This window comes from Hippichthys cyanospilos, chromosome 10, assembly GCF_059441005.1.
Source record: "Hippichthys cyanospilos isolate Australia breed blue-spotted pipefish chromosome 10, RoL_Hcya_1.0, whole genome shotgun sequence".
NCBI lineage: Eukaryota > Metazoa > Chordata > Actinopteri > Syngnathiformes > Syngnathidae > Hippichthys > Hippichthys cyanospilos.
Window position 1 is genome coordinate 17,391,085 of NC_142378.1, and position 16,967 is coordinate 17,408,051.

Consider the following 16,967-nt stretch of genomic DNA (forward strand, 5'->3'; position numbering starts at 1 on the left):
CACCGCGTGTGCGTGCATGTGTATCAAACCTGAACACACTTTGACAGTGACTTAACTTCACCACAGCCTGCTCCCGTCAGCCTGCCAGATAAACAGCTACTGTGGCCGTGTCGTGTTACTGTATAATGTGACAGCGTATACACTCCCTCCTGCGTGCGCTCGCGCACGCGCACACATCATGTTGGATTTGCCTCCCGGGTCCTTATCAGCTTGTTATTCTTGTTGATACGTGCCTTGAGGCTGTGTAAACCATGTTTTTGTTAAGAAATGTGCTGGTTTTATCTTGTTCGTTTTGATGGAATTGTCTGGACACCAAACAAAACAAAATAGTGAAGCTTCCCAATGCTGGCTCATTGCTCAACAAGTGTGTATTCCTGTGGAGAGTACCTTTCTTATTTGAACAGCAGGCAACCAAACAAAAAGACAAGCATTGAATTTCAGGATTTCCTTGTGAGCGTTTAGGATAAACAAAGGTTGGGGGCTGTTCCTTGACGAGATTAGCACAAATCTGAGAGTGAAAAGATTTGCCTATGCATTAAATTGTTTTTAATGACATAATGATGACGTTCTGCAATCAATCAATCAAGCAATCAAATTTTATTCGTATAGCCCTAAATCACCGAAGTCTCAAAGGGCTTCACAGATGAAAAGAGGTCATGTCGAGACTTCTTTCGAAAAAAGAAGTCATACAGAGACATCAGCTCCCAGAAGGGGAAGGAAAATCTCAAAAACCCCAATTTGGGGAAAATCAGAAACCTTCAGGGACCACAGGTGGGAGGAGCCTCCTTCCAGGCCCACCGGTTGAAGTGGATGCTGCATGTACCGAATACAGACAAATAGATAAATAATACAGAGAAATACAGGTCCACAGTATGGATTACAGAAGACATATTGTGCTATATAGTGCAATGATGACTTGACAGCAGGCAAAGCCATTGGGCAGGAACCTTTAATTTAATAATTGACTATTGCATCAATGATTTATTTGAATAATCAATGAAAAAAAGCATTGCATTTCCATCCAGTGATTAAAAATTGGGCCATTATAGCCATAGCACAGAAAACAAATTTATTCAGGTATTGATTTGGTCTGTAAAATTTTGAAAACTGTTGAACATTTCTTTAATTAAAAATAGATGTTTTATTTTTATTCAACAAATCAGTCTACTTATTTGGAGGACTACAGAAATGGAATATTTATTGTTTAAAGCAGTGGTTTTCAAAGTGGGGTGCCCCGGGCTGTGGCCTGACTGCAGGGGGTCCTTGAAATTATTTGGGTTACTAATAAAATATCTATGATTGTGTTAATTTCATTTCTTTTGATCATAAATTGTGAAAGTATTCATGGCTCTTCAATGAAACAATCAATTCAACCAGTTTCATTTCATAATGCTGTTTTTGATGTAATCATTGGCATCAGTTGACGCAGTTTATTTTGTATCCTTCAATATGGCTGAAAAGTAACAAATGCACTAATAGTCAAATTGGATCTGTTGTTGAATAAAAAGAGCAGATTTTTTTGTTTCCGCAAGCAGCTGCAAATGGGGAAATTTAGGAAGGGATCTAGGAAAATTACAACATTTCAAAAGGGGTCCCTGACTTCAGAAAGTTTCCTGGATTAAAGGATGAAAATCATGAGGATATGGAGATTTTTTTCAATCGAAAAATGAATGTAAAAAATTCATCAATGATCAAAAATGATGGATTAATTTGACAATCTATTATATTTTATTATTATTGACTTTCTCAAAGCTCTTTCGACAAAAGCTTTTTGAAATATGTACGTACAGAGTGTTACAATTTGGGCTTTCATTTTTTTTCCCTCCCATTTCAACGTTCCTTTCAGGATTTGAAGTATTATTGTAAATATTTTATTCATTTAAAAATGTATTATCTTCCCCATCCATTGGTTTTCTTCTAATTATATAAAAACAAAGAAATAATGAAGTAGCCAAATTTTGAAATGACCCCAAAACAGACCGAATGCATTCTGGAGTAAATTTAATCCACTCTGTGGTCCTGATCAAGAAGACATGGTGAAAGACAAAAGCAAAACGAGGCGATAAAAGTCATTAAGTGTGAGCTGTCACTATCCAAACGGGAGCCACTTGTCCTCTGAAGTATAAAGATAATGGCCTATAGTTCAAATGACACTTGAGAGGGATGAAACATGACAGTAGCAGCCAGTTGAGTCTGTTCTCACTGCCCCTCCTTTTAAAAGCTTTATAATAACCAATGGAGCCTTGAAAAGGGCTTCGGCGTACACGGAAGCCGTAAATCAAAATGATGAATGAAGTGACAGCTGTCAATCCATAGACATTTGGCCACCGCTTTCAAGGACTGCTGATCTCATAGATCTTTCTTTTCCGCCTTCAGGCCCGGCAGGATGTGCAACGTGATGTCTTCGTTTGGACTGCAGAACCTGCTGGCCCTCCTGCTGCTGCTTCATGCCGTCAGTCGGGGTAAGTCGACTTCACCCAACTTTAACAACCAACACAGTTTTTTTTTTTTTTTTAATAATATTTTTCAGAGTACGAGTCGACCTTGCTTGTGGATTTTTTTTTTACTGCAGTTTGGAAGACTTTTACAAAAACGCGATTGTAAATCTACCCCTGACTTTAGTGGTTACATAGATCATGGCTGTCCAATTACAACACAGGATGTGTTATTAAAATGCAGAAAATACTATTTTTGGAGGTATTTCTACATCTTATATCAAGTAACATACTGTTGCGAGGGGGGCGAGACAGGACACGACTGCAAGGAGATCTATGCATGCATGAGGACGTAAACACTTAAAATGATGTTGCAACAATAAAATGATTTGAAGTTTCAATGCTTTGTTGTTTGACACAGCTGAGTATTAATTTTTTTTGAAGTCATCGTCACTCACCGACAAGCCAAACTAGCTCTTCCCATTTCATTGTAACACCTAGACGTGCTGTTCTTCCTCCTTGTCATTTGATCAAACATCTGTGATACTTCCCCAAGAATAGTCATCTTTGGACCCGTCAAATTTGTATGAAATGGAGGTCTCCAAAAATGCTATGCTGATGACTTGTGGCGAGATCATAGCACGGAAGGGTTAGGGTTAGCATTGTTGCATTTCTCACCCCTCACTTGCTGACATTCATGCATGCCAATGCACTCGCATTTTTTACTTGAACGAACAAGTCAAGCCGTCTGTTCCTTTTCATAATGTGTCCACTGGAAAAAAATAGCCACGCAGCCTCATTGTTGATGAGAAAGAGACAATTAGGCGGCGTGTGGGGTGTGTATATATATATATATATATATATATATATATATATATATATATATATATATATATATATATATATATATATATATATATATATATATATATATATAGAGAGAGAGAGAGAGAGAGAGAGAGAGAGAGAGAGAGAGATAGATAGATAGATAGATAGATAGATAGATAGATAGATAGATAGATAGATAGATAGATAGATAGATAGATAGATAGATCTATCTCTATATATAGATAGATAGATAGATAGATAGATAGATAGATAGATAGATAGATAGATAGATAGATAGATAGATAGATAGATAGATAGATAGATAGATAGATAGATAGATAGATAGATAGATAGATAGATAGATGGATAGATGACCATTTTAAACCACGTAATCGACATTATATTACTTATTTCACATTTGAATTCATTTTATTCAAACACAGATATGTGGAGAAAATTGGTCTGGTTTAGAATCGTGTGATTGTAAGGGATTGTCCAATTCAAGTCACAGTATGGTATTGACCCCGGATCGATCCAATCATTTAGGCATGGATCGTATTGGATTGGTTTCATTTGGAACCAAGCCAATCCTATCCTCAACTTTACTTTAAGCGAAACGCTAGCAAGCTTAGTGATTGTCAAACCACAGCAACACTTACTTCCTGCTTCCATGTTTAAAAATTATTGGAAAGGTCATCCTATTAGCTCATGCACAGTGGTGAGTGCATTGTCTTGTTAAATATTTACAGCTCTTGAACTGTCATTCAGGAAAGCATATAGCAAAAGTTACAATCGGTCACCATATTTATTACCATGTGACTTTCTTTTTGTCTCTCGGAAGATCCGGAGAGGGTCCAACGTACCTTACATGCATGATTTTGGGTTTGTGGGAGGAAGCAGGAGTACCCGGAGTAAAGCCACACGGCATGGGGAGAACATGAAAACTCCACTGTGAAAGGCGAGCTGGAATTGAACCCGTGTCCTCGGAACTGCGTGAGGCAGACGTGCTAATCACTCTTCCACTGTGCTGCGCCACAAAGAGTGTTAACATTATTCCTAATCTAATATGTGCATGAGTTTAACAAAAAACAAAACAGGCTGTGGTTGTCTTATGGCCATTCGTCTGCGTCCAGGAACAGGAAAGCGATCAAGGTCTTCCTGTCCGAAAGGAATACAACTTCATTCAAAGAAGTATTCAAGACATTCACCAATCACTCATCTTCTGCAATATTTATACTGTACCTCATCCTACCTTAATGCATCCTAACAAATCAGTTTATTGTTTATGAGTCCCCTTGATCTCGAAAGAAGGAATTATCCCCCTTGAATGAACGCGAGGACCAACATCAGTCACCGCATCGACAGAGCAGTCAGTTGTAATCGCTCGGTTGCCGTCGTTGCCTTTGCAATTAGCGTTACGGAAACAACTCCAGTTAATCTTGACATTTCTGTCTTTTGGTCCATTTCTCTCCAATAACTCTCATCCAATAACTCATAGCGGCTCTGCCACCACTGAGGCGGTTATTCTGTGAGTTTAGACAGCTTAGAGCTTCAAAGAGAGAATCACCAGGCTCTCATCCATCTTTTTAATCTTTGATTTTTTTTTTTTTTAAATGTACAATCTTAATCCGCTCATTTTGTCAGCAACTCAAGAAAGAGTTATTTTTGGCACTTCAGTGGCGCTGTTTTACTCTTAATAGAGCTTGAGTTAAGACAGGCGAACGCAATGCTTATCTTAGCTGTCGGATCATTTTTGCTGCCTGTCAGCTTGTTTGTCTGTTTGCAAGTTTTATCCGTTTATTATTCACATCAGGGATTACAAAACTTTTTCAGCTCAACACCCAAATTTAAAAATGTACAAAGTGACAAACTACAGTATGTGTTGCCAATTTGTCATATACAGCAGTGCCTCAAATCATGCATTTCCCAAATCTAATGTAATTATTGAGGAAGATAGAAAAGCTATAATTCTGTTTTAGCTACCTTGAAAAAAAGTGTGATATGATTTTGTGATTTTAACAAGAAAACTATCACTGCAAGTATGGCATTGCCTAAAAGTACACATGAACATTATTAAACAGAATGTAAATAATTAACCTTTTTTTTTTCTCCTGCTTCCTCCTGGTTTTTGCATATGAGAAAAAAAGCAAGTCCAGATCCAAAAAAAGCTCCCCCCTAAATTTTGTAAAGCCTGCCCCAGAGCCTGGTTATGAAATATATGCCTTCCTGTAAGACTCCTGGCACAACCTGCTTTGGGTGTTTGCCTGACTCCTCTGTGCTCTCCGCAGCTTCCAAGGTGTTTGTTTCCTTGCTCGTATTGTTTATGCTTTTGGTAGAAAGAAGAAAAAGAAACAGACTTGTTGGCATGGCGAATTGAGACTCAGAGTCCCCGGCAGAGGGGCGATGAGAACACAACTCTTGGAAAGCCTGCGGTTATATCTGCCAGGTGGTTCGGTTTATGCCACCGCACACACTGTAGAACACAAACCGAGGAGACGTATGTGCCAAGTGAAGCATTCTGTGTTCGTTTTGGGCTGAGGAACTCTGGAACTATATGCGGATCCTGCAAAATGGAAGTAAGGTGCTTCTTCTGCCTTTCCCCTTGCGCGCACAGTGGTACGATTCAGCTCAGTTTGCTATATTACACTTTGTATTCATAAACACCAATCAAGGCTACATTGATAAAGAAAAGTTTGTGTATCATTTCTTGCTCAAAGTACATACTAGGAATGGGTCGATAACAAATATGATAACCTCGTGCAAATCGCAGTGTCAATATTGAGTGTTTATACAAGTGTGCTAAAAAATTGATTCACCTAAGAATGTTGACCGTCATTGACCATCATAAGACACTGAAAAAGGTGGAAGATAAACACTGAATCATGCCAGGTAAAACCTCTTACAAATGTTAAGATTTTGTTGTTTTCTCAATCAAGGTGAAGCCGTGATAAATATTTCTGCAGCCTATATATATATATATATATATATATATATATATATATATATATATATATATATATATATATATATATATATATATATACAAAACTTGAGCTGAGAAATATTAGTATTTCTTTTCTTTGAGGCAACAGGTTTTTTCGCATCATATTTTGGTACTGCATTTTCCTGTGAAATGAAAATGTATCAACCATTTACTTGTTTCATCTTATTTTATATCAAAGCTATACAAAGCTATATAGAAAAAAGACACTTTGTCTCCCCTTATTCTTTCTTACTAAGCAGACAAATTTAGTATGATTCTTTGCACATCTATAGATTGACGCAGTAATTGGAATAGAATTAAATCGTAAGACACTCAAAGTTTCCACTGTCTAGCGCCAATGTGTTTTACATGATGTCTTGACTAGTTTTTGTGAGTCTTTTTTAATGTCTTCTGTCATGGGTGCCACCCAGTGTCCAAAATGAGATTCTAAAGCATCATTTTATTCTGTTCAATCTTTGGAGTTCACTGCAAAGAAGTTGTACAAAAATACATTTTGATTGGGACATTTACCTTCCAATGTCTTTAGTTATTTTTAGCTCATCAAAATATGTCTTGAAGAAATGGAAAAAAGATAAATTATGATTGATTTCATGTCACCTAAGGAAAAATGTTGAAATGTTGAAAAATTGTGATACATAGGGAACCGAAAAGGTTTTATGTTTATCTTGATTTCTCTTTTCATAGACTGTTTTTTTTTTTTTTTATGGGGATTTGTTGATGTTTTTTATGTTCATGTTTCTGTTACCCTTAAGTTAGTGTCTTAGACATTTGATTGCATCCACCTGTCCTTTTCCTGTCTGCCAGTCATCTCCCAGCACCAATCGTGTTTTGGTCAGATGTTCATTGTTGTCTCATCAGTTTTTAAGATACTGTATTTTTTCATTCATGAGGAATTGGGACCAGGCCGGCGTAGAAGAAAATCTACATATAATTGATTCCGTTTTTAGATATGTGGCATGATTTTACCTTTCCGCTTGAGGGTAGATTTTTGGCTCCTGAGCCAAAGTGAGTTTGACGTCCCTGTGTATGAGCAATTATTGTATGAAACCTTGACTTTGTAACACCACAGTGAACCGTCAACTCCAAACAAATGTACATACTGTGCACCTTTGTTTATCTATGCCAGTGATATATAATGACGGGCAGAAAGATTAAATACACTAAAAGACAGAATGTGCATGAATAACATGTATGTCCACTGGTTCAATACAGGATAGGCAAAAATGCCCTACCCAAAGAGTACGCATTCTTATTTTTGGTACTCTTACACTTAAAATAACATCGCAAACTGCTGCTTGGATAAAATGTGACTTTCTGTATTTGCTATGAGGTTGCAAGGGCATGTTTGGGATGTTTATGCTTGTTTGTGATTTTGAAGTTTTGACTGCCACTGAGGAAGAGTTGAACTTTATCGTCTCGGCTCAGACGGCGCAAACGGTGGCGGCAACCTCCCTTTGAGTCGCTTGCGTTGCACCGACACAGGAGAGGAGTTGCAGACAGAACCTTTAATCAGTCAGTCGCTGGGACTTGAAACACTCCCAAACATGCTCAGAGAACGCATGCTACTTGGCAGGTTGCGCTAGGTGAATTGATTTTTTTTTTTTTTTTTTTAACGTGACTCAGTGTCAGCTCGACTGAATCTTCTTTGAACACGAGCCCTGCGTGACGTCCACCCGGCAGAGCATGTCGATGTCAACGTGAATACGCACTCACGCGAGGTCACCGGCGGGCTGGATGTTGACGTGCCTTGTGTCTGTTAAATGCGCGCATGCGGCAAAAGCGTCAACGCGGCAGTGAGACATGAAGAGCTGATCAAATGTCTCCTCTCATTCAACATACATTATACAGGGAGCTGCATCAGATCTTGTCTTTTGAACAGCCCACCCACATGCCTTACACATACAGTATGTGTGTTTAAGCCTATGTGTGGGTGGGCATGTTAGCCCAGTTATTTCAATTCACTGCGCACAAATTGAAATTCGCCTTTTTTCAACTTTGATGATTACGACAGAAAGACAAACAAACATTCACACAAAACATATAGTGGATACGCGTAAATTCCATGGTTCATTTTCAAAAGAAAGGGAAAAGGGAAAATTAATGTCTTTTTTTCTCAAGATCGGTTCCAAAAATCAAAAAGAAAAAAAAAAAGAACATGAACAGATGACTGTTTTCAATGTCTAATGTTGTGCACCAAAAAAAAAAAAAAAAAAAAAAACACTGGGAAAATGTTTCATGCACAGCGTCTTTAGCAAATTGTGTGACCCAGAACCAAGGTTGGGTCAATTTGTTTTATCCACCTTATTCCTGAGAGCTCTCATGGGGAAATGATGAAGTGTTAGACTTTTGGTCTTCAACATCCGGTACTCATTTTGTATTGGTTACAGCAGGTAATATATATACTGTATATATATCTTTTTAGAATTTCAGGATATAATGGTGTCTTATAAAAATTCCTGATATTCATGCAAGTCTTTGCTTCCTGTTCAATTTTGTTTTCAGTCATTCAACTTGAGACAGAACCACATACATGCAACATCCAAATCACCCATTATCTGTTCGCTTGCAGGTTAATTTTGTTTTCTAAATCACCCGTTATCTGTTTTTTCCTTTTTATATTCATGCACAATATTGTGTATCGGAAAACTTTAACTGGTTTTCCATTTTGATTTTTGGAACAAATGTTAAGGAAACATTTTTCGTTTGTGTTTTTATCTCCATTTTGTTTTGAAAATCAAGTGATACACAGATTTACACGTATTCCATCAAATTTGAATATCATGACAAAGTTCAATGTTGTAGCCTCCCACTGTCCTAATCTTGTCAGGTAATTAACATAAAAATGGTCCAATTTTGGCTCATTAGGTTTCATAAACATGAGGAAGATTGCAGATTTAATGGTTGTGCTAAAAACCGTGACCCTCGTCAACTAAAAAGAATGTCAGAAATGTCTGTGCTGGGATGAGGATGAGCAAGATTGATCTGTTGCCTAATTTTTGGCTTACTTGTGAGTTTTAGGCCTTAATACTCAAAAGTTTGCTTTCTCAGATTAATGTCAATGTTGCCATTGGGAGAAGCACAAAAGTAAGGATGCTTGAAGTCCAGTTTGAAGTTTCCATGGTCACACATTTGCTCATTAGTAAAAACCCAGGACTTAACCATATGGGACAAAACGTAGTTGGTTGTAATCTGGAAATCTTGTTACATCGAATATCTTTTTTTGTACAAAACATTCTTAAATTGCTATGAGAGTAGCACTTTGAAATTCCATAATTAGAAACCTCTCTCACTATTTTCCAATGCAATTTTACACAACATTCTCTACAATTAACATATTACTAAATGAATACTGATCAGCCTCTTATTATTCCAATTATTACGGACGCGGTGCGTTCAAGCATCATCATAAATTACACCCCAATTAAGGGCTGTATAATTGGTCTGTGATCTGACTTTGCTTGGATCAGACTGGCTTTCATTTTCTGACAATCCACCAATAGCAGCAAGGCAGCTCTAGATTTGCACAATTAACGAGTAAACAGTTTCAGGCCACAAACAACTGGAGGGAATGCATTCGGCTGGTTTGGGGTGAAAATCAGACATGTGAAAAACAAGGCATTGAGCGTAATTGCGCTCCTGCGACTGTTAAAATGCCATTTGTACTCACCTTGCGTCTGCTCGAGACACGCAAGGGCTCCCACGCGTCGCTTGATAATTCCAAAGACCTCGAACGCCGAGGCAGATGGGCCACCGGCGACAACTCGCCAAAGCGCGCGACGCCGCAACACGAAGAACAACTGAGTCACACTTTGACCGTCATGACCCCGGTGCTTTTGGAGGGCCGCCGAATAAGCTCCTGTTAACATTTAAAGCGCGGCTTACTGACGGATGACGGCTTTTGTCACCGAGGCAACACGCCGCTCTCTCGAGGCTTCAAGACTGGTGATAACTTTTCCATCTAAATGCAGATTTATAACACTAGCAATAAGAACCCCCACTAGTCTATGTTAATCACCGCTGAGGAAGAGCCCTGCATTTTTTGTTTTCTCCTCAACCGCCGTGTAATTTGCTGATTTCTGAAGGGAATTGGCAAATTAATTTCGTTGGATTTTGGCGGTGCGACTTACAGACTGCCAGACTGGAGATAAACATCCGTATGGCGCGCACAAACAAAGTGACATTGTAAAGTTTCTTTGGCTTGCCACCAAGTACGTTATGTTTGTATAAGGTGAGAGCTGACAAGAATCTAGCAGGTTATGGAAGGAGCTCAGCTGGGAAAGGACTACGCCCATCTTTGTTTCCCGAGTTGGATCCAAATCTACAGTCTTCCAGGGTGGCTCTTTATTGCATGCTTGTTGATGGCTGTGTTTAAGAGGAAGGGGTACAAGTGTTAGTATGTGGTAAACAAAGATCATTGCCTCCTCCTCTCAAGGGACTTGAAGCAAACAGAGACAGAAGCCAGTGTTATATGCTCCTAAAGATGTGCTTTCTGTGTGCTTTTGTGTGCTCCTATGTGTGAGGGAGCACGTGCCCTTAGTTTTTGTTACATGGTGGATTCCAGGTTTTACTGTCTTTGTGGGGTGCAATTTTATCAACCTCACAAGTTCAGACCTCTTTTTGAAGGTCAAAACTTGCTTTTAGAGTTTTTCTTTGAATCGGACTTTGGTTGAGGTTAAGGTTAAGGAATAGGGTTAGGCACTCTTTTGTGAAGGTTATGGTTAGGGTTAAGGGGTAGAAAATGCATTAATGTACATGAATGGGATGTCCCTATTTCCATTGGAAAACCCCACTTGTGTGCACTCGTGTGTGTGTGTGTGTTCCTGTAAAGCAGGGTTCACCAACCTTTTTGAAAGTGAGAGCTACTTTTTTGGTACTGAGTTATATAAAGGCCTACCAGTTTATGTGAAGACACCAATCATGTTAATGATTTTTCACAATAAATTAAGAAATAGTTGTAGTAAATAACTCCTGCTGTAGAGCTATACTTTAACAACCGTTTTGATTTTTCTACCAACGTAATGAGGATATTTAAGCCAGTCACTTGTTCAGATCGTTTTTTGAGGGTTAGAGTTGCTTTAGAGTTTAGCTTTTAATTGGGTTAGGGCAGTTCTTCTCAATTATATTTTGCCAAGCCCCCCTTAGGAGAGAGAAAACCTTTTGCGCCCCAAAGAAAATTCTTTAGCAAATTGTGTGACCCGAAAGCAAAGTTGGACCCAAAAAGAGCTTTCACCTGACTCAAGGAACTTGGGGGAAATGATGAAGTGTAGGACTTTCGGTCTTCAACTTACGGTGCTCAATTTGTATTGGTTACAGGGAGTAATATTTAAACATTTGTTTTTGAATTTTACAATGTAATGGTTTCTTAAAATGTGCTCATCTCTCAATAACAAATCCTGATGTTTTTTCAAGTCAGTGGATAGCTCGCTTCCAGGTTAATTTTGTTTTCTAAATCACCCGTTCTTTCATTTTTATATTTGTGCACAGAACCGTATATCAGGAAAAATGTATCTGGTTTTCCATTTTTAGTTTTCAAACAAATATTATTAACCAAGGGGTTAGGGTTATTTGAGAAACACTGGGCTAGGGTAAGGTGTGTGTGTTTGTGTGTGATCTGTGTATTCAACATACTGCGTTGCGTCTTCGCTGCAGCTTCGCGTAGCGCCACTGCAACAACAGCGCACACTCCCGCCCAGTGCATGCGTCGCCACTTTGCCGCGCCACAGAGTCCCTGGAAGGTCAAACTGTGCTAGTGCTGGGACTACCAACTCGCACAATTAAAAATAACAATTATCATAATAATGAAAAACAAAGAGCTTTCTAAACACCCAGAAACAAACCAAGCTCCATTTGTGGAAGACTTGTGTGGATAACAGTTCATTGGATTAATCATTTACAATTGATGAGTACATACAGCAGTTTTGATTGAATCCATTTTAGTCAAAACTCAATTCTGAATCAAATCAGAGACCCCAAAATTCATATCAAATCGATTCATGAGACAGTCAAGGATTTCCTCTCTTCGTTCTTTCACATCAAAATATTAATCATTGTCATGACTCCAAACGTTTCGATTGGGACCCATTGCTTTTTAGTATTGTGAGTCCCAGGAACCCAACAGTTTACAGAGGTAAAATGAGCACTGATAAAGCTATCAGTGATTCCCATCTAGAGGGTATACAGACAGTGAAGGGCAAGGCTGCAAATTTGTGGTGGTCGGTGTGTCTTAATACCTCATCAGGGGTGTCAGAGTCAAGGTTTCATGAAATAAAACCATTTTTATTTCACTATATAAATTTAAAGGTAAATAGTCATTAAATGTCAGTAAATGTCATTAACTGGCAGTTATCATAAGGTTTAAGTAACTACATGCATGTAAAAATAGCAGAAAAATCACAGATATTATAATTTTCCCTGAACATCTTGTCGCTGTTTTGCCAAAACAGCGACAAGATGAGAGCACATATGCAGCGTAGCACACATGCACACAAACACACGCGCACAAACAAGACAAACATTTTACTAACATTGGTCATTCTGTCTTTATTTTTATTATCTAATGCATTGTTTGAACAGCAAGGAAATCTTTTTTCAATCAGTTACCTTTTTTTTTTCAATAAACCCTAACCCAACACAGCAGTTCATGAGGCACTGTGACACTCATACGCATTAATGTTCAAATGACACGTTTGCTTAAAACCAAACCACTGTTTTCCCACACCTGGCACTATATTAGGGCATTTTGGCAAGAACGCTTGTGACAAGCCGTCTAGAGATTTACCTGTAGGGGAGGGAATGGGGTGTGTGGGTGATTGAACAGAGTGAGAGCACAGACAGAGGCTGGCCCTTTAAGAACAGCTGCAATGCAATTTGGGAATGGGCAGGGGAAGGGGTAGCAGTAGCGCTCCGTGCTGTGGCAAAAGTTAAGGGTTAGTGAGCGGCGCTCATCACTCATTGATACAGTCCACTAAAAAAAAAAGATTGTAGCCAAAAATAGACTGTTCTACTTTCATACCAAAGGTAGGAGATAACAGGCTTGGGAAAGAAAGGTAGGGAGGCTTTTACTAAACACATTTCATACCGTTTATTAACGCACATACAATGTCTGTGGGGCAGGTAAATCCTACTTTGTGGAATCCAAATTTTGTGGGGGTGTTCCTGTCCCCATTAACCGAAGAAAATGAGCGAATACTCCATATGTAAATATTAGTTTTATTGTTTGTTACACATATGAATTATTAGACACCACAATATTTATGTTCGCCATCAATCAATAAAGATTAGCATTAGTGCTCAAGCTATTACTTTTTAAAATCAACAAATACGACTACCATTCAGTTCACACCTACATAATTTTATATGCACATTACAATGTGTCTTTAAAGTCACATACAGAAAATGCTTCAACAATATTCCATGAGAAAACTGATGTGGGGCTGCTTGTTCGTTGCACTAAGGTCCTCTGAGTCATCTTCTTTAGCTGTTTTTCTCTGATGAGCAGACTGGGCATTGCCCTCTTCTGGTTAAAATTTTGAACAACTAAAACTGAGCCATTGTAGATTGTTTTTAGTAACAGGTTATATTTTTGGTTAATACAGCAGCGTTTGCAGGAAATTCATAACTTTCCTTTTACTTGGGAGCCTCATGCTCTAATTGTCTATTTACCCAACTTAGTCAACTTTTTTTCCCTGGCCCTTTTTACAACCCTTTGGCACAATGATACGCCTGTTTAAATCTGCTCTATAAATACAATAAACATATTACTATGAATGAAGGAAAGGTACAGCGGGTAACTGTATGTAACCTGTTGGTAGGATAGGTAGGCAGAGTGGAAAAGAACTTGCATTTTTTTCAGAACAAAGTAGACATCAGTGAGATATAATACAGTACAATAGTTGATATGATCAATTCCAGACATAATAATGCACACTAGGGAGTGTATTATTTCCTTTTCCTGAGCTTCAAAGATAACTCTGTTAAAGAACAAGCAGTCATCCTGAACACAAATCCTCTTTAATGCTAGCTAGACAAGTGGTATGCTCATTTGAAAAGCAATTTCGTAGTCGTGCTGTAGGTTTGAAGAGGAAGTGTTGTCTGTAAATGGGAGACAACGCCGGGTTTTGCATCTCTAACCAAACCCTCATGGTATGTCCCTACAGACGGCAACAGCCGTTGTGCTTTCATGTAACATGAATCCAATCACACTCAGTGTAGTGGCTCCATTTTCTCCACCTACTGTGCAACCTTTTGTACCGTTCTTTACCCTATTGATGTTTTTCTTCCTGCATTCTTTTTTCATCATTCATTAGTCAGTGCTTAAGAATAGTTCAAATTTTACACCTTTTCTCCCTTTCTCCCCCATGTATTGTGAGACACATGTTGAGCATAGCAAATATGCTTTACTTACATGACGACAGGAAGGACGCGTCTTTAGTCAAACTATGGCAATATTATATAGGTATTGATCATTCCTAGTTTTTAAAATGTTATGGTAAGAACAAAAAAACGTTCAGCCATATTATAAATGCACAGATATATTTTGAAGTTTATTGCTACTACCATTACTACAACCATCCAAACCAGTGGTGGGCAACCTTTAATATTCAAAGAGCCATTTTGAAACAGTTTCCACGGATAAGATGACAGTGGGCGCCGCAATACGTGTATTGCAATACAATGTTCAGCTTCCAATATCTCACCCATTGGTTTTCAGAGTGAGGCCATGTTCCAAACAGCAGAAAAAGAATAGCATTTCCTTTGTTTTTGCCGTTTTAGTCATATCTTGGGCTTCCATACAGTGTCCAAGTCTTCCGTAGTAATTGTGTGCTTCTATATGTTTTCCTGAGAAGCGCAATGATATCTGATGCGTACTCCTCCTCAACGAGCAGCCATATTTTTAATACAGTACAATCTCATGTTGTGTTTATCAAATGGGAATTTTGAGATATCAAGTTTTGTTTTTGGTTTATTTGTTTTTTTTTGTCTTTTACATGCTAAGTAATTTTCATAATATGAAGGAAAAAACATGTACAGAAGCGACTGTATCTTGAGTTTTCACAGTATTTGATCAATTATAACAATAGTTGTCACTTCTTCCAGTTGCTCACTACATTTGCGTTTTTACTGTTTTTACTGAAACTGATTGGCTGTCTCGCGTCACTTTTCATGTTACAGTGTCCAAGTCTTCCGTAGTAATTGTGTGCTTCTATATGTTTTCCTGAGAAGCGCAATGATATCTGATGCGTACTCCTCCTCAACGAGCAGCCATATTTTTAATACAGCACAATCTCATGTTGTGTTTATCAGATGGGAATTTTGAAATATCAAGTTTTGTTTTTGGTTCTTTTGTTTTTTTTTGTCTTTTACATGCTAAGTAATTTTCATAATATGAAGGAAAAAACATGTACAGAAGCGACTGTATCTTGAGTTTTCACAGTATTTGATCAATTATAACAATAGTTGTCACTTCTTCCAGTTGCTCACTACATTTGCGTTTTTACTGTTTTTACTGAAACTGATTGGCTGTCTCGCGTCACTTTTCATGTTGCGCTGCACCAAACACGATAGCTGTCGCCCTTTCACCTAATCATGCAAAAAGCACTGACTGCAATTCAATTGTGTCGCTTGTTATGCCGGCCAAGTAGTTGATCTGAACCAAGCATTATTTATTTTCCCAAACCACTGAGAGCCGCAACATAAGGATGAACGAGCCACATGCAGCTTCGGAGCCGCAGGTTGCCGACCCTGTGCTAAAGGAACAAACAAAAATTTCTATGCACAGTATTGTAACCATTGCTGGCTTGAGCCAATTTAGCATTCCCCTCCAACCACAGTTTTAAGTAGAATTTTCAATATTGCCTTTCATGTAATAGATAATACTACACAATTGAAAGTACAAAATGGAACATTATCTTCGTGTCGTGACTGTTTGATTAATGTCAAACGAATCATGTGACTTGATGTTGAAACAACTCAAGTCCCATTTTTTCCCTTGTTTTGTGCTTTAGATGTTTTTCTTTGGGGGTGGGGTTGGAGGGGGGTCATTTTTATAGGTCTTTGGATGCAGATCAATAAATTCAGTCAGTCAGCCAGAGGAGTGTAACATTGACACCAAAATACAGTTCAGAACTATACACAGTGTGAATTTAAGAAATAAAAACTGTTGAGAATATAAACAAGAAAAACATTTTGTTAACAGGCCCCAATGCGGTCTCTGGGCCCTGGCCTGCTGTACCAGCTACCTCGTCGATATTTATGCCTCTGCTCTCACCTTAACTGACTTTAAAACAACCATTGCTGCATACAAAGTTTTGATTTCATTCAATGATCAACCAACATTTTTCTTTTGCTTCTTTTTTTATTTTAACATTCAGTAGGTTGATAGTTCATCAAAACACTTCCTTATAGCATATTTCTGACATTAAACACTGGCAACGAGTTGTATTAACTATATTGTCATTTGAATTACATATAGGACTTCAAGAAAAAAATATAGATACACATTAAGAACATATGTAATTGTGTAGTAAATAGAAACAAATAAAATAGATACAGAAGCCTTGATGTGGCTATTGGCATTTTTCTCCACATGCTGTCACAGCTGTTTTAACTTTTGAGTTCAGCATGAAATTATATTTTTACATGTGTGCATTTACCTTTAACAAGAAATATTCCTTTACTCAAATTATAGATTATTTTGAATT

At 38.1% G+C, this 16,967-nt stretch overlaps 1 protein-coding gene across 3 annotated transcripts in view; it reads left to right on the forward strand.

Annotated features, from left to right (window-relative positions):
* Window positions 1-16,967, forward strand: part of ncanb (neurocan b) — a 156,498-nt gene that overhangs the window by 40,189 nt on the left and 99,342 nt on the right. For all 3 annotated transcript variants that reach the window (XM_088426064.1, XM_088426065.1, XM_088426067.1), the window contains exon 2: window positions 2,377-2,462. In XM_088426064.1, the coding sequence (XP_088282190.1) occupies window positions 2,387-2,462 (76 nt within the window). In that variant the 5' untranslated portion in view covers window positions 2,377-2,386. The remainder of the gene's footprint in view (window positions 1-2,376; window positions 2,463-16,967) is intronic.